The sequence below is a fragment of the Nelumbo lutea genome, chromosome 4 (assembly GCF_056320005.1).
Source record: "Nelumbo lutea isolate HS-2025 chromosome 4, American lotus-T2T, whole genome shotgun sequence".
NCBI classification, from domain to species: domain Eukaryota; kingdom Viridiplantae; phylum Streptophyta; class Magnoliopsida; order Proteales; family Nelumbonaceae; genus Nelumbo; species Nelumbo lutea.
In genome coordinates, this window is record NC_142687.1 from 97062397 (window position 1) to 97089762 (window position 27366).

The 27366-nt window shown below is 38.1% G+C and overlaps 2 protein-coding genes across 3 annotated transcripts in view; one reads left to right on the forward strand and one right to left on the reverse strand.

Annotated features, from left to right (window-relative positions):
• Nucleotides 1-4005: 4005 nt before the first annotated feature.
• SECE1 (secE/sec61-gamma protein transport protein) lies at nt 4006-4657 on the reverse strand. The gene has a single exon (XM_088984743.1). The coding sequence runs from the start codon at nt 4621-4623 to the stop codon at nt 4072-4074; it is 552 nt and encodes a 183-aa protein (XP_088840869.1). The 5' UTR covers nt 4624-4657; the 3' UTR covers nt 4006-4071.
• Nucleotides 4658-15493: 10836 nt separating this feature from the next.
• The window catches only part of LOC148862057 (uncharacterized), a 32164-nt gene continuing 20291 nt past the window's right edge, over nt 15494-27366 (forward strand). The window contains exons 1-2 of one of the 2 annotated variants that reach the window (XM_088941842.1): nt 15494-16010; nt 23737-23780. In XM_088941842.1, coding sequence (XP_088797968.1) covers nt 15821-16010; nt 23737-23780 — 234 coding nt within the window. In that variant the 5' untranslated portion in view covers nt 15494-15820. The remainder of the gene's footprint in view (nt 16011-23736; nt 23781-27366) is intronic. The other variant, XM_088941843.1, reaches the window with a different exon arrangement.

Sequence of the window (27366 nt, forward strand, 5' to 3'; positions counted from 1 at the left end):
CATAAGTGTAAAATCTGATGCCTCTCTACAGGTGTTCTAACATTGGTTGTTGCACCCTCATACATATCCTTAATTAGGTCTGTGTACTATTTGGAACCCCTCTCTTTACCAAGACCCACCATATTGTCTCTCTTGGGACTCTATCATATGGTTTCTGTAGATAAATGAACACTAGATGAAAATCTCTTGTTCTCTCTAAACTTTTCTATTCAATCGTCTCAAAAGAAATGGTTTCCATGGTTGATCTCCCTAACATATACCCAAATTGATTCTCTACCATACCTGTTTCATGTCGTAACCCTTGCTCAATTATTCTCTCCCAAACTTTCTTAGTGTAGCTCGTGAATTTAATCCCACAATTTTTTTTTTTTTTTGACAAGTGTAATCCCACAGTAGTTATTATAATTTTGCATATCGCCTTTGTTCTTAAATATAGGCAAACTATGTAGACCTCTTTATTTTTATTACCAAACCTAACTTATAGTATTCTTACTTTTCTAAGAAAGGTCAATAATTAAACTTTTCAATATATTTCTAATAGACATTGTAGCTTCGTTAAATATCAAGAGTAGCAAAGAGGTGCTAAGTAAAAGAGGAAAGAAGCACAATTATATCTATGACCACCCCCTTAAAAAGGATGCACAAAGATATCCCCAAAATCCAGAAAATACCCCCTGCAGGACAAAAAGAAGTCTCCCTAAAGAACAAGAATAGCCATTACCTAGAAGCTTATAACCCAATGGCAAATACCTCCCTTAGCCTTCTCCACTCTACAGAATAACCAAGCAAGGTACTCAACTGATAAACTCTGCAACCATAGGCAACACAGAGAAGAAAAGGGAGGATCTTTCCAACACATGATAAATCAAGAACCTGCTTTGCCTTCCAATTTAAGGCCATGAAGAATATAAAAGCATACTTAAAAATTGGTGCACCCAATTTTAATTTCACAAAATTCTTGAATATGTTATGCAATTGACTTCTAAGATTTTTTCATGATGGTATTCTAAGGGTCCGTTTGGCTCACATCCGGAATCGGAATTGGAATCAAAATCCTGGAAAAATCATTCCTAGATTTCATAAATGGTCTCATAACAAACTATTGAATCCATCCTGCTCAAGGGTTCACATCCATACAGAAGTTGATGTCACCTAGACATCATGACGACATCAGCAATAATACTATGCAATCAATCGCTTATTTCTATTAATGGCTCTAATTCCAAGTTGTGAATCTTGGCATGTCTGCAAGGAGAAGAGATGTAGAACAGAGCAACGAAGAGAATAGTTCACAATAATACCTCTGGTCCAGTACTCCACTCTCCCAATGGTTTCTAACAACAGTCTTGAAAGAGGACTTTTAACCAAAGTTGACTATGTAGTCTTTAAGAAAATAAGATACTAGAACCTTTGAACAAACTTGGACCAAGTGCAATTATGGGTTACAAGTTCTTGTGATTCCCTATTTAGGAACTTGGGGTGGGGGACAGCCCATGTGCATCATATTTCATTTCTTTGGGGCATCACCCCTTTCCCTTTATATAATTTTCCATAATTATAAAAGGAAAAAATATTTTAGCATGTCATCTCCTATAAAAAAAGAAACCTCTAGAAACAAAGCATATAAGCAACAAACCTGATGAGAACGTTTAAAATTGCCAATGTCTTTTCCATATACAGCAATTGTGTAGTCACAATAGGATGCAAGAGTTCAGATCTTCTTTGGCAATATGAAGGTCCTTTATTGAAACTTTTCCACATCAAATTAAAAGTTAGTCTACCAAAGCAAAGTAAAACTTGTCCAGAATATATAGGTAAAACTCGTCCAAAATATATGAATTAACTTTTTTGTTTTGCTTCATGGGCTACACAATGGGGGTTGGGGGGTAACCCAATAACCCCCTCCCCCATGACAGCTGGATTTGATCCCAAGTCTCCACTACAATCAGTTGGTAAATAAATGAATTAACTGGTAATTTGGTAATGCTGATTCAATCTATTAATATTTCAATCACATTGACCAGGATTACCCTAGAAGCTGTCTAGTTTAAGTGAGTGCTTAACTACACAGAATAGGTCCCCTTTTCCCTTGAGGAGAAATAAATCATAAGTGCTATTAAGAATTAGATTGAGAACACAGATATGTACAAAAACATAAGTCTCAGAAAGTTGGTTTGTTCTCTACTTCTCTTGGCAATAAATAAAGAGAGATTTCATAAAGAATAAATGCAGGTTTATGTGTGAGGATGCATGGGAGTATACAAAATATAATTCGAATCTCCAGCTATCAACAGCAAAAGATTAAAAGATTATGTAGGCATAGAGCAGTTGCCATTCAAAAAATCCCATCCAGACCACGTTAGCAAGGCAATCAACAATTGCATTAAGCTCCCAGGGATTCATGTAATCTGATTCTCTGAAATGTGAGAAAGAAAGAGGATTTTCCCCATCTCATTCAGGCAATCAGCAAGCTACCTAATCTCATTAGATTCCATATAATGATTTGGAAGAGGATATTCTTGTGGACCTCTTAGCCTAGCTTCATTGAATACATCTATTCCTAGGGGAGGAAGACAGAAAAATCTAGGAAACAGATCAGGATGGTGATTTCCCTCATCCTAATGGTCATAAAGAATTCTAGATCCTTGCTACATATTCCCTCATGTACACATGTTTAGAAGGTTCCTTCTAGATCCTTCATGGAAGAAAACTCTAGTCAATTTCCGGGTCATAAAGAAGCCGAATTGAAAATAGGGTGAAATTGAGCTCAAATGGTACCTAAGGCTTGGGGAAAAAAACAGAATTGATGAGGATGTCTGCTGTATTAGTTAGAGAGAACTGCAGAGATTCAGTAGCAAAGAAAATGCTAAGGAAAGAAAGGAAATATTTAGGGGAGGGTAAGGGGCATATAGAAGTTAAGGAGATAACCAAGAATGCAAGAACATAAGAACAATAAAAAACAAACAAGATTTAACAGATCAACATTCAAACAAGAACTAAGCTAATTGCAGTAAACTATAGAAAGGTCCCAATGGAATCACACCATTAGGTTCCTCTAGGAGTCAGCACCTTCATAAGCTTTGAGTCAGCACCAAACCATAATACTTGCAAGAGAAATTCAAAATCTGTTCATTCATCATCTCAAAACAGTCTTTACAATGATATATATAGATGAGCACTCGATCTTTTTGAGATCTACAACATATCTTCTTAATCAAATGTAACTAAACAAGAAATAAATCTAAAATATTCTCTGGATCTCCATCAGATCTGAAATAATTTCTCATCTATGTCATATCTTTGGCTGATATGACATTTGTGTAACTTCACCTGAAGAGAAGATGCCTAATAGCTAGTACACAACATGCTGGTGCAGGTACCAGTGCAAATAACTGCAAATTGGGTAGTTCAGGTTTTTGTTTTGTTCCTTAATAAAATTATGTTAATTTTTATCCCAAAAAAAAATACAACTTTTCAAATATTCCAAAAAAAACAAACTGATAAAAATTGTTTTCTAATAATAGGGTGATAGATCATTTTACTAGGAAGAAGCACGGCGAATATATAGTCAAGTTGTTTAGTTTTTTTTTCTTTTTTGATGGATAATTGTTTAGGAAACATCAAGCAACGTTTGTTTGACTAAACGTTTTCCTATCTTCTTATTTTCTGTATTAAAAGAACCTAACAACAATGTCTTAAGTAACAAAATTATTTGTTTACCGAAAAAAGTAAGTAAACTGTTTATAAATATAGAGAACACATTGGGATAACAACCATTGTTCCAAAAAGTGACCCTGAAGAATATCATCAGCAGTTTCCAATACAGCCAAGGTTCTAACAGAAGTATGGTTTTAAAGTTGCACTGAAAACTGAACTAATCAACTAATTCCACTGAATAAGGTTTTGATTAATTGTAGAATTAGCAATTCAGAACGGTTGCAAGGAAACCCATCTTTTATCAGATGCGAAGGATTGCAAGCAAGAAATATAGAAACGAGATGGACGTAGCGGAAAACATTATCAACCTTTTTGATTTTTTGGAACATTATTCAGATTTCTACAATTAAGCAACTAACTGAAGAAATCCTGAACACCCTTTCCGGAGAAGATACGATCGGAGAGTTCAGCCAAGACAGCATTCACGGTGAGCAACACAACACTAGACCCAGCGATGACGCCCAAAACGACGCCGGTAGTACCCAAGACCTTTCCAAACACCGGCCATTCGATCTCCCTGACCTCCTCTGCTACTCCGCTCCACAGGTCTCCTCCTCCGCTGCTTTCTTCTCTCTCTTTCCTTGTTTTCATTGCTTCTTTGATCTCAGAACCCAATTCAGACAGGCTAACTGTGTCAGAATTCGCCGTGGTTTCTGTTTCGGATGTGGAATCTTGTTGCGTGGACTCTGTTGCAGATTCATTATCTTGTTGTTGCCCTTCTTCAATTGCCTTGATTAGATGACGGGGTTTTCTGCTTTGGGTTAGCCTGAGTCGACGGAGTTGAAGCTGAGAAGAATTAGCGACGCGTGTGGAATAGGAGAGTACTGGAAGGCTTGGCTGAACGGAACTTGGTGGTGGTGTTGAGGTTGAAGAAAGGGAGAACGCGAGTGAAGAGGGAAGTGCCATTACTGCAGCGAATGAAGAAATACTCAGCGATCAAGTTTTGTTCTATCCAAAAGAAAAACAGTTATTTGCTTATACAGTCCTTATAATTTAACATATTTATTAAAACCTATCTTTTAGTTTGCCTCTTATTATTAAACTACCCTATAATTCATAACCGGTGGAAATGATCACCTGACTTCTTATGCCATCATCACCTCCGAAGAAGATATTGACATGGGTGTCATAGTCTATTTGGGGATTGAAGAAACATAATGCATCGACCGTTTTCTCATCAGTGCCATTAACTTACCTCTCTCTCACCATGGTTTTAAGACTTTCTCGCTATATTCGCGTTCAAGTCCTCGGTTTCAAATGTCCTTCTCGACTGATTCTACCATAGAGGCTGTGTTCCAGCTATATCGTTACATGGTCTGTAAGAAGTCTATACCCTTGGCTTTGCCGCTGCCGTAGACTGTAACTTCCTCTCTTTGTTCATGTGGATGGAGCAAGTAATCTATGAAATATGCAGCAAAAGAACTGTGAGCTCCAATGGTGATATAGGGTGACCTTTCAAGACAGCACCAAAGCAGAGAGAGAGTAAAGATCATGGTGAACTCAAGCTGTTCAAGCAAGGATTATTGGTACGAGAAGTCATGATGTAATCGTCAGGTTATATGAGGTTTGGAAAACCTAGTTGCAGATACAACTCAATCTGTTGATGACTCCACCGGTGATGAACACGTTTCACGTCTTTCGCTTGCATGCTTGATGCTTGAGATAGAAGAAGTATTCCTACCTTCTACTTCTACTTTCTTTGATGATTTGTCGAACATTTACTGCGAAGTTATGACACATGTTAGGTTGTTGAGCTTTATGTTTTTAAGCAATAAACTTAGTTTGTAAATTTCCTTGGTACAATCTTTTCTTCTGATTTCTTGTTAGATATCAACCAAATTGTTATATTTTGGTTATCTAGTCATTGATTTTAGCTCTGGATGGGAGCCTTTGGTTGTCACCTCAACTTCTCTTCTGACGACATCCTTTAAATCCCTTCTTACTGACCTTGTTTCTCCTTCTCTTCTGATCTCCGCCCTTCCTATCTTCTAGACTTAGTGCCTGCTCTACTTTTAACCCTTCTTCAATCTTCTCTCAGTACCTTTAGCATTCCCTTCTTCTTTCAATCCATGAATAACGTTGATGCCCTGAATGAAGCATTCCAGCACATGCTTCAAGGTCAAGGTAGCAATGGTATTGACATAGTAAATATCCATCCTCTGATCCCCCCTCCCCCTGATGTAGTAGAAAACTGGCAGCTCTCCCTCATCTGTCGACTGTTCCTTCGTCTTATCGATCAGTTTGACGAGGTAGTCCAAGGCCTCTACGACTTATGGAATCACTCAATTTCTCTTATGTTGAGGACTTTGATAGGATTAGACTTGACGGTCCCTGGACTTTGAATGGCCAGTGGGTTCTAATGTAAACTTAAATCCCTGGTTTACCTCAATATGCATGAAACCTCCAGGAGATAGAAGTTTGGGTTCAAATTCATGACGTCCCTTTTGAGACCCTTTCCATTGATGTAGGTCGTCCTCTGTTTGAGTGTTTAGGCCCTACTCAATCCGTTTCAAATGTTCAGAATTGATGTAACCGTTTTCGGCCATGTACCAATGTTTTGTGATGTAAAATTTTTTGGCAAAGTACCTCGTTATTCGACCCGGTGGTGGCGTGCCTTAGTGACGAGCTACTTGGTCGCGAACTGCCTTGGTGGCGAACTGCCTGGGGGCGAACTGCCTGGTGGTGAACTCCCTGGTGGCGAATTGCCTGGGGGCGAACTGCCTTGGTGGCGAACTGCCTGGGGACGAACTGCCTAGTGGCGAAATCCCTGGTGGCGAACTGCCTAGTGGCAAACTCCTTGGTGGTGAACTGCCTGGAGGCGAACTGCCTGGTGGCGAACTCCCTGGTGGCGAACTGCCTGGTGGTGAACTGCCTTGGTGGCGAACTGCCTAGGGACGAACTGCCTGGTGGCGAACTCCCTGGTGGCGAACTGCCTGGGGGTGAACTGCCCGGTGGCGAACTCCCTAGTGGCAAACTGCCTGGGGGCGAACTACCTGGTGGCAAACTCCCTGGTGGCGAACTGCCTGGGGGCGAGCTCCCTGGTGGCGAACTGCCTGGGGGGCGAACTGCCTGGTGGCGAACTCCCTGGTGGCGAACTGCCTGGCGAACTCCCTACTAGGCGGCCGATGCCTTAGAGAATGTTGGAGATCCCTGGTGCGGCGCAACCCGACTGCCCTCAGCATGAGGTGGTCTTTTTTCCTTTGTAGGCTGCGGGAGATGAGGGACCTGCAAGAACTTCATCTTTTCCTCCTCTTTGTAGGTGGCGGGAGCTGAGAGACCTGCGAGAACTCCATCTTTTCCTACTCTTTGTAAGTGGCGGGAGCTAAGGGACCTCCGAGAACTCCATCTTTTCCTCCTCCTTGCAGGTGGCGGGAGCTGAGGGACCTCCGAGAACTGCATCTTTTCCTCCTCTTCGTAGGCGGCGGGAGCTAAAGGACCTGCAAGAACTGAATCAGAGGTCCCAGTGGGGGCTCTCCGATGCTTAAGTTAGCACTCTTATTGTAGAGAACTTTGAAGATAATATGAGAGAGCTAGAGAGTAGGGTTACTTCCCTTTCTTTTTCATCCCCCTCCCCTTTGGGGGGTGAGGTCTTTATATACCGGAGTCCTCGCGGGTTAAGTGGGTGAAAAGCCTCCAAACGGTAAGACTCGTCGCATCCTGTCAGAACCGGGGTACGGTGGTGAACTCCTCGAGGTCGTCAGGCTGGCGCTTGTATCAGGCGGCCAGGCCGGCGCCTGGGCCGGGTTGTCAGAGGGGTGCCTGCGTCAGTCGGCGGGTCAGTGTCTAGGCCAGGTCGTCAGGTCGGTGCCTGTGTCAGTCGGCGGGTCAGTGTCTAGATCAGGTCGTCAAACTGGCGCCTGTGTTAGTCGGCGGGTCAGTGTCTAGGCCAGGTTCGTCGGTGGGCGCCTTGGCCGGATCATGCGCTAGGCTGGTCCAGGTCGGCCAGGTCGTGCAGGCCAGCCAGACTAGTGCCCGGGTGGGTCACCAACTTCGTAAGTTTGTTGGTTGGGTGTTTTCCTAATTGTCACGAGGTGCCACGTATCACAATTTCACTGGAGGGCCAAATCTGCCCTCATCAAGAATTATATTAGAGCAAAAGTTACTCTCTCAGTGGAATGTCCTTTAAAAACGGGTTGTTTTGTTACTATTAATATCTAGATTACTTATCGTTATGAAGATTTACCATGGACTTGCTATATCTGTGGTAAAATTGGTCGTTAGTTCCGTCGATGCTCTCAGACACAGAAGCTCGTTCTTTTGATCAGTTTTTAACCTACCAGGCCCATGGCTAAGGGTCTTGTTAACCTTCCTCCAAACACCCCCCCGCCCTTCTCCTGAAAACCTACCAAATGAAGTAACCCCTCTCTCGACCAACCAGCCTAAAACCTCCTCTCCCACACCGTTTTCTTCCAATCTGCTGGCACCCTCAACTTTGGCTCCTCCCACTTTTGAGTTTCTGTCAATACTTTACAGTTGGCGACTACAACTCAAGAGTTGGTGAACCGCCTCTTCAAAGATACTCCAGGCCCATCTTCCAGTTCTCGAGGTAAAAGACATCGGTTGGATTTAATGTCAAATCTGTAGATTGATCAAACATCCCTAAACCTTCCTACATAATACTACTCAACCTAAGTGTATTCTCAGTGATCCTAATCAAGACTCAAAGGATCAAAATTCTGTAAGTGTCTACTAGATTTTTTTTTTTTATTATTACATTATGTGGGTGGAGGTGGTTGGCCCTTATCAACCCCACCCCCAACAATGATTATCTTCAATTGGAATTGTCGTGGGGCTGGGCACCCTAAGGCAGTTCAGGGAATCCTAATTTCATAATCCTATGCGAGACAAAAATCCTAGATGACAAAATTAATTTTTTAGCCAATATTCTTCGATATCCTAATTGTATCGGTGCTAATCCTAAAGGAAGAGCAGGTGGCTTAGCTGTCCTTTGGAAAAAGGGTTTTGAGGTTATTGTTTTGTCATCATCCACAAGGTACGTATTTCTTAATATTAAAGATTCTATTTGCACTTGGCTCTTAGGTTTTATTTATGGTCCACCAATTAAACATCAGAGAAATAAATTTTGGCTAGATCTTAATTTATAGTTATAGGGGGTTTCTTTACCTTACTTATTAATTGGTGATTTTAATGAAGCAGCCTCAATGGGTTCCCTTAAGCCTTCAACCTCAACTAATGCTTTCAGTTTCTCCTCTAGACAATATAGGAATTTTATTCTAGATCAAAACTTATTAGAAATGAACATTCAAGGAAGTGGAATTACTTGGAATAATAAAAGAAGGGCTGGACATATATAAAGAACTCTTGATAGAGCAGTAGTCTCTCCTAATTAGCTATCTTATTTTCCTAATGCAACTCTTTCTCTAAGAACCAAATGGGGGTTGGACCATCATCCCCTCATTTTAAATCTATCTCCCTCCTTAATTTGCCTCCCAAAACCTTTTCGCTTTTTTGAAATGTGGTTAGCTGATAGTACCCGTAAGCAAATAATAGAAGATGGGTGGAATATTTTTGTCACAGGTTATATAGCTTATAAAGTAATAAAAAAACTAGGCTTTCTAAAATGCATCCTTATTAGTTGGAGGAAATCATCTTTTATAGAGCCCAGAGTTAAAATAAAGGATTTGGATGCTCAAATCTTACAGGCTGAACGACAAAGAGTTCCTACTGATCTAAACAACCTGTATAAAGAATATGACCAAGCAAACTAGGAGATAGAAACACAAACTTCTTCCATAAGAGTACCTTATTTAGAAGAAAAAGAAACTTTATTGAAAGAGTGAAGGATGAACAAAATAACTGGAAGACTGAGCATGAAGAAATTTCCCATATTTTTTTAGATTATTTCTCGAATCTATATTCAACTCAAGATCCTCTAGATTTAGGAAATTTATCCCATGTAATCAATCCAATCATAATAGAGGATGAAAATAACATGCTTATATCCTTTCCCACAAGTGAAGAAGTCAAATCAGCCCTTTTTAGCATTCGAAGTCTGAAGTCCCCAGGTCTAGATGGCATGCCAACAATAGTATATAAAGATTTTTGGGATTTGATGGGCCCTGACTTAGTTTTAGAGGTCTAGGAGTTTTTCCAAAACAAAAAACTCCTACAACGGGTGAACCACACTTTTATTTGTCTTATACCCAAAAAAGTTGATTGTATGAAGGTTCAGGACTATCGACCAATCAGCCTTTGTAATGTCATTTATAAAATTATAGCAAAAGTAATAGCTAGTCGTCTTCGTGCTATTTTAGACAAATACATTTCACCCAATCATATGGCTTTTGTCATAAGAAGACAAATGTTTGAGAACTCAATAATTACTTAAGAAATGGAAAAACATAAAAAGTGAGGTACAGGATACATTGGACTGAAACTCGATCTATCTAAAGCATATGATAGGCTAGAGTGGAAATTCCTTCTACAAATCCTTTTCCTTCTTGGATTCTCAGATGACTTCTGTCATCTAATCAAGGAATGCATTTCCACTGCCTACTTCTCTCTCCTTATCAGTGGTACTTCCGATGGACATTTATACCCTTCTAGGGGTTTAAGACAATGAGATCCTCTATCTCCTTACCTCTTTATCCTAGCCATGGAGGGCCTTTCTAGACTCCTCTATTAGGCTAAGTATGAGAGAAAAATTCAAGGCATACCTATCTCCTCATCCTCTCCCAAAATCTCTCACTTGTTCTTTGCAAATGATGTTATGATTTTCATAAGAGCACATAGGGAAGAAATAGACAATCTCCTCCAGATTTTAAATTCCTTTCAGAATATTTTTGATCAAATGATTAACATGGATAAATCATGGGTCTTTTATAGTAAAAATATCCATCCGAGACTCCAAAGGTTAATTAGGAGATTATTAAAAATGGGACCATTGTCAAAGAATTCTAAACATCTTGGTTTGCCCCTCTTTTGGTCTAGGAATAAACATGCTCAGTTAAATTTTATCTTAGATAATCTAAAAGCAAAACTGAATAACTAGAGAACTACAACCATCAGTCAAGTGGGGAAAAAATGTTAATTCAATATGTTCTCCAAGCAATTCCTATTCATGATATGTCCCTAATCAAGTTTCCCAAAAAAACTATTGACCTAATGGAGAATTTAATTATAAAATTTTGGTGGGGAGTTTCTAATTCAATGACCCATCCTTACCGATGGTGTGCTTGGAGCACTCTAACCCTACCTAAAACTTTAGGAGACTTGGGATTCAAGAATCTAAACCTAATCAATCAAGGTCTCCTTAAAAAAGTGGCCTGGAAATTCATTAATGAACAAAATAAGCTATGGGCAAAAATTTGGGAATCGAAATACCTCAAAGCTCATAATCTTTTTCCTTATTCTGTTACCTCTACAGGGTCTATCTTTTGGAAGGCCATAGGACCTATGCTTACTGATCTGACTTCTGAATGTGGAGCTTTAGTAAATGAGAATTCCTCATTCCCAATAGAACAAAGACCTCGGATTCAAAAGAAACCAATTATCTTGGGTATCATTTCCCATATCTCCTCATCTTAGACATGTGAATATTTCCCAACTAATCCAAAATGGCCATTGGAATTTTGAACTTATAAATTCTCTATTTTCCCTGAATGAAACTACTCAAATTTTGGAAACCCCCATCTTTCTGAGCATCAATTCTACTTCCTGGATTTGCCTTCCTCAATTTCTGGTGAGTTTACTACAAAAAGAGAATATATAACTAAATTGAACACTTCAAATTCACATATCTCTCCAAATATTAGTTTCAATGTCAGAAATCTTTGGAAGTTAATATTTCCCCTCGATTCCAACATTTTTTATGGAGAATTCTGAATTATTTTGTTCATGTGAAAGAGATTATCTGTTTGGAAAATAATCAAAAAATCAATGTTCTTTGTGAGTTGGAAGTAGAAACTATAGTTCATTTGTTCTTAAACTATCCTTATACTCAAGTTGTTGTATTTGGTAATCCTTGGAACATAAACTTTCAAAATATACTTCAAGGTTCATGAGCTTCTAGTATTCAAAACCTTTATACCCAAGTAGCAGATAATTCTTTGTTTATAAACATGCGAAGTTGGATTGCTACTACCTTTTTATTATACTTGGTATGCCAGGAATGAAATATGCTTTAGGGATAGGGTGATTCAACCTATTAATCTTCTTCATCAAATTAATCACTCAATCATACCCCCTAATTCTCATCTAGATAACTTTGCTTCCTCAACAATAAGGGACTTTATGGCCAAATTCCCTATCACCATCAGTTATACAACAAACCTCATTGTATTCTCTGATGTAGGAAAAATCTCGGACACTTTATACAGTTATGATTTCATTATTTTGTCTAGTAATCTTTCATGTTTAAAAATTATGGGTGGCACAACTAATCAAGTATCCTCAGTTGTTTAAGTTGAGCTTTATGCTATCATGCAAGTGTTACTAGAACTTTCAAGCTAGAATTGTCAAGAAGTTTGTATATACACTAATGTTGAACAGGTTGTGTAGGCTCTTCATCAGAAAACAGATCTTCCCTGATCCTGCCTTTGGCTTGTGTCTAAGACCAGGTCTTTATCTTTAAAATTTAGAAATGTTAACTACTTTTTTGTGTATCGAAAGTTTAATAGCCCTGCCCATAAGGTATCCCAGCTAGATAAAATACACTGTTTATCCTCTTTTGCTTGTAATGATTATTAAGACGGGATACCAAGGGTAGAAGACTATGTTAATGTTTGTTCTTTTTAATATAATTAACACCTTTCAAAAAAAAATCATCACTGCCACTACATCATCATTTGCCATGTTTTTATATCTCTTTTATTTCTAAATCTCTCTAAAGTCTCAACTTTTAATATAAGATAAATGTTTATTTTTTTTCATTTTTTGCATCGATTTTTCGATTTCTTTATTTGAGTTGGCAATGTTTTTTGCTATTATAACTTAAAAAGAGTCGTAGAAATGAAAAAACTCAAAAAAAAAAAACTAAAAACCCTAACTAATTTTGGTCATTGGGAATAATCGAACAAGATTATAACATATGAAAGTTTTATTTTTTTCAATTTCTTTATTTTATAATTTCTATTTTAAAATAAATAAAAAATTGGAATTAGTTTGAAAGCAACTTGAGAACCATTAGCTGGTTCAAACATTTTAATGGTTAAACTGTCAAAGTCAGCAATTCTTTGACCACTTCAACAGTTTTTTGTAAAATTGTGGTTCATGGCCAAATGGAACCTAATGGTGCACGATCTGGCTACTCCTAGCTGAATGGCGATCCAAACTCTAATTGGGCGGTGAGTTGGATCAATCTGCAAAATAGTGGATTTGAGAACCCGGGGTAGCTAACCCGACGAGGTTGCTCCGATGCTTAAGTCAGTACTTATGCTGTGAATGCGAGCTGAATGCTTGAAAGCTTGAGTTCTAGTGAGTAGAGTAATCACGCGCACCTTTGCCTTGAGGTTTCATGTCTTTATATACTAGAGCAGTCGTAGTCCCTACGAAAGATCTCTGAGATCTCCGAGTTGTGCAAATAAGTTTGTTTCATTTTTTAAGGAGAGCAGTATGTTGATAAGGCTTATCGTTCTACCTTCGACTATGGCGGAGCCGGGACGAGTTCTCATTGTGATCTCGGCAAATTCGGGATCTGTTGGCTCATTGTGATCTCGAGAAATTCGGGATCTGTTGGAGAGGCCTTTGGAGTCGATTACGTAGCAATTCGGGTCATTAGCTCTGAGCTAGAACTTCGATTCTTTAGTCCCGAATTGGATTGGGTGTCGAGGTGCCTCTACATCGAGGTGGGTTTTGGGCCGAGGGGGCTGAATACCCGAACTCCAAATGTCGCGAACTAGGCTTGTCGGGTTGAGTTGTCATCCCTTGATCAGATCGCGCCCACGTGTCCCCTTTTTGCTAGGTCATGCCAAATCACCCTTCATCAGAACCAATGGCCTAACCGGTTTCTAAGCCAAACGGTTCAACCGTTTAATTTGGTCCATTTATTTAAAACATTGACTACAATACTCATTTTTGAATTTAGTCCATATTTAATTGTAAGGTTTAAATTATAAATTGAACTACTACTTTTTGCCTCATTCAATTCCCTTTATTTGAATCTTACATTTTTTTTATAAATGAATAAAAGAAAAAAGATACAACAAAAAGATAAAACACTACAAAAAGAAGAGTCTAGCCAAGCAAAATAGCTTGTCGGTGATACTTAAAACTTCACAATTCAATCTGATTATAACATATTTAAAACTTCTCTTGTTCTTGATGTTGGCCACTTCTCTCACCGACCATTAGAGGTGGTACTACAACCGTTTGGAAAGAGGTAGGTTATTTTATCGTGACTTGGGTTGGAGAGGCCAGGCCCTCAATCGATATTGAGGAAGGAGTAACGAGTGTGCTGTGTCAGGGACTCAGGGGGTGTGTTGTGGTGTGGTCACAAACAATCCCTTCCTTCGGTAAGCAATTCTTAGTTCCTTGATCCTCTCCTAGCCGGCGGCCCTCTTACATGGGATGACCTTCTTCTCCTGTTACTCAACTTTGGCCTTGGTGGCCTTCTTCCCAGCCTCAACTCCAAATGCCTTTCCCTTTTGTTACTTTGTTCTTCGTGGATCGACCAAGGCTAGCTAGATTGAACCCAACCTTCACCAAGGCTCCTCAACTATCCTCAATGCCATTTTTGGTAACATTAGAACCATTTCTCTCTCTCTCTCTCTCTCTCTCCTCTCATCTCATCTAATCTCCAATCACCATTGCCTTGTATCTTTAAAGCTTGATCATTGGGATCATGTAATCTAGTTCGACAACTTGTCTCATAAAATTGTCTTGGCCAACCCCAAACATTTTAAGTAAAAGCAACAATGATACCAAACACACACACACAATGAAGCAACAATGGTACCAAATACACACACAATGGTTGGGCATAGGCCTGTTGGGCTTTATACCTATTATAAGGCTATGATAAGGATTTCATCTTAAGCTTGCCTAGCCCGTTACCAATCCCGGGCCTGAAATATAAGCTATGGTTGGGTCCAGGTTTTGGGCCAATGTAATATATTTAATATATATATATATATATATATATATATATTAAATTTATATGGACTTTTCCTATGAATTTTATAAGGATTTTTCTATAAAATTTATAAGGACTTTTATATTATAATTTTACAATATATTATATAAAATATAAATATATGTTATAATTTATATAATATAATGAATTATATTGTATAACTGTATAATACATTATTTATCAATATATTATGGGCCGGAAGCATGGACCGATGGACGGTAGGGCTGTTCATGGGTTGGGTTGGGTCGGTTTACTGGCATTTTTCCAACTGACCTGACTTGGCCGGTTTACCTAGAAGTGAAACCGAAACCGACCCAGTACTAAGTAAAATCAACCTAGTCGGTTTTGTGAATGATTCTCTCGGTATGAACGATAAATGATTCAAGTCTAAGAAAGCAAATGCTGAATGACTGAAAATTAAAAATGATTTGATGGATTAAAACTGATATTTTATATATAGGAAATTTTATATATAATATATATATATATATTTTTTTTTTCTAAAATAAAGCTAAAATATATATTAAAACTGTTCACAAATATATATCTGAAATATATATATATAATAAAATATATATAATATATATCCAAGTCGGTTTGGGTCTTGTTATAAACAGCCCTAATGGACGGGCAGTGCTGGAAATGATCACCCCTAAATCAGTTAAGCAATTAAGCTACTTCAGCCTCTATCAAACGGTCCCTCATTCACTATTCGCTCTCCCCCGAAAGGCGAAAACCGATAGTAAAGAACTGCACAAAGGTAAGGGAGAAAAACAAAGAGAATACATATATAGAGAGATTTAGAGGGAGAGAGAGAGAGAGAGAGAGAGAGAGAGAGAGGAGAGAGAAGAGGGTTTTCGTGTGGAAGGGGAGCTTAGATGAGATATCTTCTCGTAACAGCGAAGTATTCTGCAGAACTGAACGAGCGGCGAGGCGAGACACCCAGTGTGTTCCTCTCGATCTGAACTGCGAGAGTCGCGAAGTTTCAGGGGAGACAGCGAGGGAGAGAGTATGAGCAACGGAGCGAGTACTAACACTAATGGGAAGGGCAATAATGGGGTTCCATCGATCCCGGCGGCGTCGAGGAAGATGGTTCAGAGCTTAAAGGAGATTGTAAACTACCCTGAACATGAGATCTACGCTATGCTCAAAGAATGTAACATGGACCCTAACGATACCGTTCACAGGCTGCTCTCCCAAGGTTTATCGCAAAACCTTTCTGTTGCGCCTTTTACTTTTTCATTCCTTGTTCCTTGTTTTTATTTCTGCGATTTTCGTGAAAAATTGTTCTTTAGTTTGTCTCTTTTGTTTCTTCATAACTATCGTTCATGGTTAAGTGACAAGCAAGGTTGGGGTCGTTTTTTTTTGTTATTTATCTTGTTTCGTGATCTATTTGGTAGTGCTTGGCCGTAGTTTTGATTTCCTTTTGTTTTTTTTTTTTTGTGCGGAAGCGAAAGAACCTCTCTCGACCGTGGTTGCAAGGTGGGATTTTTTCTTTTGATCTCCATTAGTGAACCATACTCGAGTTTAACTCGACCAAGATCAGCTTGATGACAAATTTATTGATTTTATTCGTTTTTATTAGTGATGCCCTTTTTCAAAGTGGAAGACTATATCTTCACCTTGGGATTGAGCTTTGACCTACACGGAGCTCTATTTATGTATTTATTCATATGTACATGGTTTCTTGTTAAACGTCTTTGGTTGTTGTGACTTTAGCAGAAGGATTGATTCTAATTGCTCATGTTGATATGATATTATATTATGGTTCTCTTCCCTGTTTTGTTTACGGGAAGTGAGAAAATGTTTTTGCCATTGCCACAATATCTAACACTCTCGGGGAAGATATCAATTCTGCTTTTGTATGTCCATCTTGTTAATATCATTCTATATATTCTTTTTTTCATGTCAACATTTGTCAAAAACTTTTTTTTTTTATTTTTTTTTAATATGGTGAGCAAACCAGGCTTTGACATTTTGTATGTAACCTTTAATTTATGTGGCAATCTATAGAACTGTATGTTTTTGAAAATTTCTTGGTATGTGTTCTGTTAGCCTTTTCTCTTTTTCTTCTCCCTGCCATAGTCTTGATTATCCACAAGAAGGGCGATAAATCAGCTAAATATTACGAGGGATTTTAAGGATTCTCTGCTGGTTTTATTTTACTTTTTGGTAATATAACCAGTGTTTTGACAGGCACCCTTAGGCTCAGTGGTGAGACTTTAGTGTGTTGCCTGAACCTAGGTTCACCTCTCGTAACTTGTTGCTTTGTTTTTTATGAATTTAACCCTGAAATTGATGTTGAATATGAAGTTTACAAGGCTGCAACCTATGTGTTGATGATGTGACATTCTACTCTATTGAACTAACAAGGCTTTTTAAAGTATTTTATTTGTTGTAGAATTTGGATTTGCATATATTAAGTTTTTCTTTTGTTTTCTTTTCCAAAAGTGGTACCTCAGCTTGTTCAGGCATAGCTTTGCCTTGTGCCTTGTGTATTACTGTATCAGCTCTAGGTACCCCTTGCACTTTGCTTGCACTTCTTGCTTTCGAAACACAGTATACAATGTTTTCTAGTTTAATTCTTTTCTTTTCTTTTCAAAAGTGGCACCTAAGCTTGTTCAGGCATGGAATTTGCCTTGTGCATCAGCTCTAGGTACCCCTTGCACTAAGCTTGTTCAGGCATGGAATTTGCCTTGTTTGATGGTGTACCATGCTGTTTGTAATTCATTGAAGATCTTTACACACTTGGCTTACTTTTAATGTTTGACTTTTAGTCTTTTACCTAACAAATTTTAATTAACATTCATTGGCTATAAGAAAAATAAGGAATTATTGAGTAAACTTCATTAACTTATTTTATCTATCAATTAATTCATTTGAGGACATTGTTGAAAATGGGTCTTCATATTTAAGTTATAATAGAGAAGCTGACATCAGCATGAATGCAATGATCGTCTTAGTAACTACTGTGATAGAATCATATGACTAGGAGGGGAATATCATGATATTACATTCTTATATGTTGTTTGGTTCGTTAGTAGGTTTATGGTTGCTTATCAAAAAGTAACCTATCACATCAGTCATAATGCAAAAGTAAGTTTCTTTACTTATAAAGACATTTTATATATGGGAAACTAAACATGCCTTTTCACTTTTCTACTGATGGTCAGATGATATAGTAGATAAGTTACTTACCTATAGCAAACCAAATGCCTGCTTATGGTTTATTAAGATAGGAATTTCCAAGACAAAAACCCTTCTTTCCCGAGCCTCCATCTATTCTAAAGAGCTAAATTTATCGTGTAGTAACAACCTTCCAAAAGGCTCCATCCATGCAAAATGCCCCATCAATATTCTGAATAACACATATTATCCGACTTGCAACTATAATCATTATTGACTCCACTCAGGAAGTTGGTGGCCCATCAAGCATCTGAAGGGGTGAGCCCTACAATCTCCATGAACATTTGTATTGGTTAAGAAGATTGATTTACATTCTTTTCTAACATTTTACATGGTCTACACAAATCATCATTAGCTTTCCATGATTTGTTAAGTGGTCCACTGCAAAGTTCTTCAAGATTGCACTTTGAAGGAAGGAATGGGCTCATTCCACAGCCCATGGAACCCTGGTGGAGAAACAAGAACTCCTGAAGGGCCAAAAAGTGAAGAAAGACCAACAGAGAAACATCCACCACTCTCACTCTCACTTTGAAGCTCTATCATCCCCAATTCACTGTCTCTTGCTTATTTTTCTCCCAGTTCTCTACCATTAAAATGCCTTACAATGTTTTAAAGGTGTACATAGTCTCACAATCAACCTTGCGGTTGTTGTTGAACATGTAATTTAACCATTTTGAAGGTTGTATGATGGTAGGTTTCTTACAACTTTCAGATCTTGTGGTGGGTTTTCTAAGGTGAAGAGAAGAATTCTTGTTGTTGGAATAGACAGCAAAGAGATCACTTAGAAGAAAACAGAAGTGAGAGAGAGAACTTGCCACAACCAGAATTTACTGGAAAAAACTTTCATTCATCAAATCAAGTCTTTCTAAATTTCAATTACAATGATTATTTATGGAATCGACATATGGGCCTTTATATTTTTTTTTACAAAATTGGTCAGAAGTTGTCTAATTTCTTTAGAATTAAAACCCACATATAACCCATAAGGGCACTTAAATATAGATTATAACTTATACATCAACTATAATTACCCATTAGTAATCCTACTAAAAATAAACAAACAAAATCCAATTCTAAGAGACAATTAGTAAATAGAAAGAGTGAAATCCTATCAAAGACCAACACCCTATCATTACTTCCTATTCCAGTGAAATTTAGAATTCCATGGTTTAAAATCTCCTCTCTTCCATGAGGAGATTTTTGAAGATTGAAGCAAAGAACCTATTGTTTGAAGAGTTAAGATGCAATGGGAAGATGACCTTGAAGATCAGGGAGCTAACAATGATGATGTTGTTGTTAGTAGGTGCTGAAATACTGAAATGGCATGGGGACTTTCTGGAAAAGGTAAGGTTTTCCAGTGGGAAAATGGTTAAAAAAGCGTGATGATGGAAAAAGGAAAAATGTATGTTGCTGAAACAAGGAAAAATCTAAAAGGAAGATTCATAGCTCTCTTTCAGTTCTTTCATGTTGAAAGGAAACAGCTGGACTGCTGGGCCAAGGTCGGGGGGGGGGGGCAGTTTCTCATGTCTTGTAGGGTTTCTTAACACACTTGGCTGAAGAAACAAAAAAGCCAAAAGAAGGTGTAAAAGGGATTGAAATTATGTCTAGAGGAGATGGTCTTGCACCAAATTTCTTGATTGCAGCGAACATGAATAGTACCTACAAACTGGCTTTTAATGCTGGGAAGGAGGATTGCATTAGCAAGCTGGTGGTTGAAGCGGGGGAGGATGTAAGTGATTGGAGGAAGGTAGCCAGACGTTATGTTAAAAGGGCTTGAATTTGAAGGGTACTGTGATAATCCCTCCATCTGAGAAATGGAAGTCTTTGCTGGATTTAGTGGAAGACAATGTGGAAGTTGAGTGATGAATCTTCATTTTAAGATGGGGGCTTTTATGATTTTCAGGTGGTGTCCTTTATCTGACTCAAAACATTTAGATTTAGAAGATGGCATAGTGGTTAGAGTTATAGGTCTATCATTCACCTCTGGAAGCAAGATTACTTTCAGTCAATTGCCTCAGTTTATAATGGTTGTTTAGTTGGTGTTTTTAGGGTGGATCTTCACTCTGCCACTCTATTGTTGAATGTGGTAAAGCCAGCTGACATTCCAAGAAAAGTGGAGATTCTAGTAGATGACATCTCTTGTCGTGCTTGGCTAGCAACGTCTATTGAAGCTGGTCTGTGGAGGGAAGTGCGCACTGCGCAGGGAGGAAGATGAAAGGTTGGAGGATGAGATGCTTCGTGGCAGGTTACAAGTGATCAGTTCAAATGCTGTTGGCCACTTGGCCCAAAATTAAACAATGAGAACCTGGGACAAGCAAAAGGGCAGAGGCAGGGAGAAGAAAATGTTATTTGAAAGAGGAGTTGGGGCGGCGTGAGGCAGGCCCCTTGACGAGGTGGTGAGCAATAGCATTGGTGTGTCTTCAATTGAGGCCTTGTTAGGGTCGAGAGGCAGGAGGATGAAAAACCAAGAGAGAAGGGATTTTTCAGAGGATGTTGAAGGCTTGAAGCGAATTTATGAGAGAATTGGCCCCTTGACAAGGTGGTGACCAATAGTGTTGGTGTGTCTTCAATCGAGGCCTTGTTAGGGTCGAAAAACCAAGAGAGAAGGGATGTCTCAGAGGATGTTGAAGGCTTGAAGCGAATTTATGAGAGAATTGGCCCCTTGACAAGGTGGTGACCAATAGTGTTGGTGTGTCTTCAATCGAGGCCTTGTTAGGGTCGAGAGGCAGGAGGATGAAAAACCAAGAGAGAAGGGATGTCTCAGAGGATGTTGAAGGCTTGAAGCGAATTTATGAGAGAATTGGCCCCTTGACAAGGTGGTGACCAATAGTGTTGGTGTGTCTTCAATCGAGGCCTTGTTAGGGTCGAGAGGCAGGAGGATGAAAAACCAAGAGAGAAGGGATGTCTCAGAGGATTTGAAGGCTTGAAGCGAATTTCTGAGAGAATTGGCTGACTTCTGATGAAGAATCTCGTGACCTCTTAAATGGTCACATGAAAGGAAATTTGGGTATTTTGAAGGTTGTTAGGTTGCCCTTGGTTGGATTGGGTGGGCCTTCTGTTTGGAAAGATGGGCTGAATAAGTTTAAGCCTGTTGAAATAAAGTCAGGTGACTCTTTAAAGAATCATGTGGGGGGGGTGGGGGGATGGTCTGGATGCTTCAATTAACATAGCCTTGAGTGTGTCATCTTCTTCCCTGAATCAGTTGCAAGGGGGGAAACACAGATGGCAAGGTTTGAGAAATTTGTTTTTTGAAGAATTGGTTAGGGATCAAGTATTCGAGTGGATGGGAAGGGATGTTAGTCAAGAAGCACTACAGTAGCAGTATTTCTGAGGAAAAGCAGAAAAGACTAAAGAGATTGGTAATTGGGAGTGGGTGGTGATGAAGTTTGTTCAAGAAAGTAACCTGGCTCTTTAGAGCTGAGGTTGGATAAGCTTTTTGAGGTTCCTAGAAGTTTGCGAGGTAGAAAAGAGGTTGGGGATAAATCTCTAAGACTGGGAGAAGATTTTGTATTGATTGAATTAAATCCAAGAGAGGAATGAGTTTCATAAGAAAGATATATCACATGATCAGAAGGTAGGGGGACATCTCAGTTGCAGTAGCTGAAGAAAGGAGGAAGGAGAGTGAAAACTTGGAGGAGGTGGGGCCTGGGGAGTTAACGTTTTCATAAGTAATAATTGGAAAACTGGGGAAAGATTTGGGTAGGTTGAGATCGGAGGTAGAAAATGAGTGCTGGGTGAGAGTAGATATTTCCAAAATTAAAGATCCAATTGTTTCAAAAAAATTGAAGGAGTCTAACAATACAGTTGGTTCATATTACTATGGTTTTTTCCAGGTTGAAAGAAGGCCTCATTGGAGCAGGTCTGAGTATAGAAGAAAAAAAATTGAAAGACAAGATTTGTGGGGATAGAGTGGAGATTGGAAAGGCAACCACAAGTCAGATCCAAGATTGTTCAAAGTTGAGCTATATTCCTGAAATTGATAAAGAAGTTGGTGAGGTAGGAGAGGGGACCTTGGTGGGGGAGGAGGTTGATCTAGAAGAAAAAGTCTAAGGAAGGAAAGAGGAAGGTGAGGAGGTGGTTGTAGATCGAGTTAGAAAGATAGAGAGGTAGATTTAGAAAAGATGGTGGAAACTGAAGTTCAAGTAAGCAAGTTGTTGGGGATTTTGTTTTTAGGATGGAAGGGTTTTGCAAAAAAAGCGTTTTGGGAATCAGAGAGGAAGTCTTCTGATGAATGAGGAAAGATCTTTTGTGGAACCTCGATGAGCAAGGGCTGATGCAGGGTTGTGTTTGGTTTACGTTGGGAGCAAACATTGAGTTCTTTTAGGGGAGGAGGTTGATCTAGAAGAAAAAGTCTAAGGAAGGAAAGAGGAAGGTGAGGAGGTGGTTGTAGATCGAGTTAGAAAGATAGAGAGGTCGATTTAGAAAAGATGGTGGAAACTGAAGTTCAAGTAAGCAAGTTGTTGGGGATTTTGTTTTTAGGATGGAAGGGTTTTGCAAAAAAAGCGTTTTGGGAATCAGAGAGGAAGTCTTCTGATGAATGAGGAAAGATCTTTTGTGGAACCTCGATGAGCAAGGGCTGATGCAGGGTTGTGTTTGGTTTACGTTGGGAGCAAACATTGAGTTCTTTTAGGTGAGCAGGCAAAAACCTTTTGATTTGTTGGGGTTAAGGAAGAGGAAATATTTTTTGTATTGCATAGGGTTTTGGAGGGGTTTGATTTTCTTGGGTTATTATTTTTGCCTTTTGTTTTGGGTAATATCTTGTCACTTTCTTTGTATCTCCTTTCTTTTCAATAGAATTTTCTTTTTATTTATTTTCAAAAAAAGAAAAAGAAAAAACAACCGTAGCTTTTTCAAAGCATATCTGAGGTACAAGATGTTGGTTTTGTTGGATGGATAACTTAATGACCTATCTAATGACACCAAAATCATGTAAAACAGATAAAATTTTAGCCCTTGAAAAATAGGGTGAAAGAAAAGTTGCGTAATTGCATCTTTAACTTTCAAAATTCTAGAAACTCTAATAGAACTTTTCATGCTATTATTGCTAATTTGACCCTCTAAAACATTTCATCCCATTCCTAAGCCACTGACAAACTAGAAGATAAATTAAAAAAAAAAAACTAAAAGAAGACCAAAATCTAAATCATCCAAAAATTATGAAATTACCTTTGGTTCAACAATGCAAATAAACATTGATTTCTTCTTTCACAATGCATCATCATATCTATGATGTTTGTAGTTAAAACAATTTAGCTTATTAGGACTTGAATGTACAAGGACTCAGACTTCATGTTACTAACATGTTTTTTGAAGTATTTATGTTTTTTCAGAATCTAAATTTGAATATTCTTGTATCTTAAGTTTTTGTTTTGTTGCCCTTCAAAAGTGGTTCCTCACTTATTGTATATGCCTTGCCTTGTACCTCAATTTCTAGAAACTCTCTATGCTTTAGTTGCCCTACTTTAGAGCACTTTATAGTTTCATCTAGTTTTAGCTACCGTGATAACTAAATACTAGCAATTTATTAGCGAACAACGAATTTTATGTTCTAGAAGACTTCAACTCTAATTTCAATTTCATCTACCTTTTCTCTATATATTTTTGCCACTTTGAACTGGAATTTCACACTAATACATGAGATTTTCTGGGTTCACAGTTGTGGAGAGAGATGCATGAAATTTCAACACTGTCAATGCTTCTGAAACTTGTTCTAATTTGCTTTTCTTTTTTCCACTGTTTAGATCCTTTTCATGAGGTGAGGAGCAAACGAGAAAAGAAAAAAGAGGTGCGTCTGTGTTTGGGTCATTCATATAATTTTATACATGACTATCTTCCTTTTTTTCAATTGTGATTGTTACATTGTCAGGTGATAACTATTAGGTGAAATTTGGAAGTCTGATATGTCTGGAGTCTAATTAGACCTTATTGGGATAAGAGCTTAATTTTTTTCCTGAAATTCTGGATGGTCTCTATCCTAAAGTCAGATTAGACTATCTTTTTAGTTTTGTTGATTGGGGTGGATATTGTAGTCTATTCCCTTTGAACATGCATATTAAGGGTAATTTTATCATTAAAAAAATTTTAAAAGTACTAGTGTAACGGCACACACTATGCACGTGAGCAAGAACGAGAAAAGTAAAGATAAAAGGGTAAAAATATAAGTTAACCTCTATGATATGACCTGCACTAAATCCAAGGCAAGTATCTGCTTTATATAGTAAAAGGGAATAGTTTTGTGCATAAGTTATAAGAAGAAATGACAGGTTTTGGGTGGTGGGATGGTTGATGGAGCTTGATTCTGTAATTTGGTTCTTTAGAGATGAGATCAAGAGATTTAGATGACTTACTAGGAATATGAATGTGAGGATATAGTGGGTGAGAAGATCGGCTAATGGAATGACTGATGCTTTAGCTAAGCAAGGGGTGAATAAAAATGGTTTGTATTGGGCTCAAGTGTAATATGTAATTTTCATGGGAGAGGTAGCATCAGTGTAATACGTAATTTTCTTGGGAGAGGTAGCATCTTGTGCCTCTCCAAGTGATGCTTGTACTGCCTCTAATGCTTTCAGTCATTGATTAAATAAAACTTGATTTTACTTATCAGAAAAAAATGAGGGATTTTGGGAGTTTATAAGAAGAAATGATTTGATGGAGCCCAGTTTTGTGGAGTTTAATAGGATTGATGATGAGTTGAAGTTATGGTTGGAGAGAGAACTTGAGGAAGAGGTGTAGGGGGTTGTCAAAACAATGAGTGGGAAGAAGGCATCAGGTCTGAATGGGTTCAATTTGTCATTTTTTAAATCTTGTTGGAGCATTATCAAAGGGGACTTTATGGAGCCGTTTAAGGGGTTATGGGAAGCCAAAATGATTGAATAGAGTGCAAATGCTACCTTTATTTCTCTAATTCCCAGGGTGGAAGGGGCGCGTAGGGTGAAATGTTTTAGACCAATTAGTTTAACCTCTAGTCCATATAACATTATTGCAAAGGTTTTATCGGCAAGGTTAAAGATGGTATTGCATTTAATTGTGGGCCCTACTTAAATATGAAGGCAAGTTTTAGATGGGGTATTGATTGTAAGTAAATGTTTGGATGCAAGAATTAGAGGTAGTGTGGTGGGTGTAATTTGCAAAACTGATATTGAAAACACACTTATCATGTGGAATGGAGGTTGGAGGAGGTTCTTTCAAGGATGGGTTATGGGGCAAGTGGAGAAACTGAATTTTTTTTGGTCAATAAACTGGATGTTTGCTTGCACCTGTTCAGTTTCATTTTCTTTTTTTATTGAAAATGTAGTTTCAACCGTTTTTTCAGGCATCAAAGGGATTGAGGCAAGGTTACCCCTTATATCCCCATGTTATTTGTGTTGGTTGTAAAAGTTTTAAGCAGATTATTAAACAGAGCGGACGCGGGTGTAATTGAAGGTTTCAAGATTGGTAGGAAGGATTTAGCTATTACACATGTAGATTTTCAGTAATAGAAGGTTTCAAGATTGGTAGGAAGGATTTAGTTATTACCCATGTAGATTTTTAGTGTGGAAAGTGTTGAATTTGAGAGCAATACTTAAATGTTTTCAAATGATCACAGGTCTGAAATTAATTTAAGAAAGAGTGTGATGATTGGAGTGGGCATTTTGGTTTTTCTTTTTGAGAGAGTGGAGATCAGGTTTTGTTGGTTGAAAAATTCTTTTGGGTGATTCCTTATTACTTTTCTTGTGCTTTCTTTTTCGTTTTAATAAATTTTAAGTTTATTACCCCAAAGAAATATTTCTCACACATTTTTTTATTACCCCAAAATATTTCTAACACATTGCTTGAAGATTGCGTTGTGGCATTGGGATGTCTTATGGGTGAGTTTCCAATCAGGTATTTGAGGTTACCAATTGATGCAAAAGCTTCGGTTCGTATTCAAGAGAGGTGACAACCTCATATGGTTTGAGTGTGTGGAAAGGAATCGTGATGTTTCATTTAGTATTCTTAACTTTTACTTCATTTCAGGTTGGGGATGGTACAAGTATTAGATTTTGGGAGGATGACCGGGCAGGTGTTAGTAGACTTTGTTAGATCTGCCCACTGTATGGATTGGGTGAGGAAATATTTCAATTTCAAAATGTTATGAAGTGAGGCAAGGGTCAGTGGTGTGCTGTCCCATCTTTAGAAGACCTCTGTTAGAAAGGGAGTTGGAGGAATGTGTTTCTTTGCTGGCTAAACTTTTAAACACTGGAGATTCATGTAGACAGCCAAACAGGTAAGATTGAAAATGGTGAAAGGAATGTAAGAATGGTAGGATTTTGGTGAAGCCTTTTTACAAAGCTTGGGCAAAAAAAATCAGGTTGAGAGGAATTAAGGGTGTTTGGGGTAATCAATGACTCCAAGAGTAGTATTTTCACTGAAGATCATCTAAGAAGTAAATGATTGCTGTTCACTGACAGGTAATTATTGTGTGAAGCTGATTGGTGAATGTACTGCTTTCTTACAACTATTTAAAATGGATCTATGGTCTCCTCTGTCACCTAATGATATTTATGATCTTTGGCCTATGCTGCATGGGAATAAAAAGGCAAAAATAATCTGGAAAGAAAGAAACAGAAGGATATTTGAAGCAAAATGAAGAAGCAAGTAAAAGCTATGTTTGGAAATTGGAAATAAGATGCTGGAATCGATTTTTCTCCTTCCAAAATTTGTAAAAAGTCTTTGGGGTCGGACTTTCGGTCTACTTTAGAGTTGGAAAATTGGGGTGATGGTTGTAAATGTGAATGTGGTTTTTTTCTCTTTCTCTTGGATGGTTTCTCATCACCTTGCTGTTTGCATTTCTCCTTCTGTATTTCCTTTTATATTTTAATGAATTTCCTTTTTATTTATTAAAAACAATTAAAATAAGTGATGATTTGATCACTTATTAATCAAAGGTTTTTTGATAGAGGTCGTAGGGAGATTCTTTAATTATAATGGCAAACAACCTAAAAGCTATACAGAGACACTGTGGATGCACTTCTGACTTCCAAATTTCAGATATAAGTGGGCCCATTAGAGGCCTAACTGGATGCATTGAAAGGGGGATAATGCTTATATTCTCAGTTTTGGGAATAAGTGGCAATATTTCGGACTTCCAAATTCCACCTTTCTGTTTGCTATTTGTGTTCAGGATGCAACTCCTTTTTGTTAAGATTCTTCTTCCTACATTATAAATCTTATTATTATTGTTATTACTTTTGCTACTTTATGCTTACTAGTCAATGGTTTGTGAAGTTGAAGATACAATCAAACATGTTCTCTTTTATATCACTAGTGAGTAGTAAGGAATTTGCATGTTGGATTATTTTTATTATCGGGATAGGAGTAGGCTTTGAGTACATCTAAACCCAAGTTTCTTA

Bases quoted from the DNA above. Each gene is read 5' to 3' on its own strand.
- SECE1 (XM_088984743.1), bottom strand. From the start codon at position 4,623: ATGGCACTTCCCTCTTCACTCGCGTTCTCCCTTTCTTCAACCTCAACA.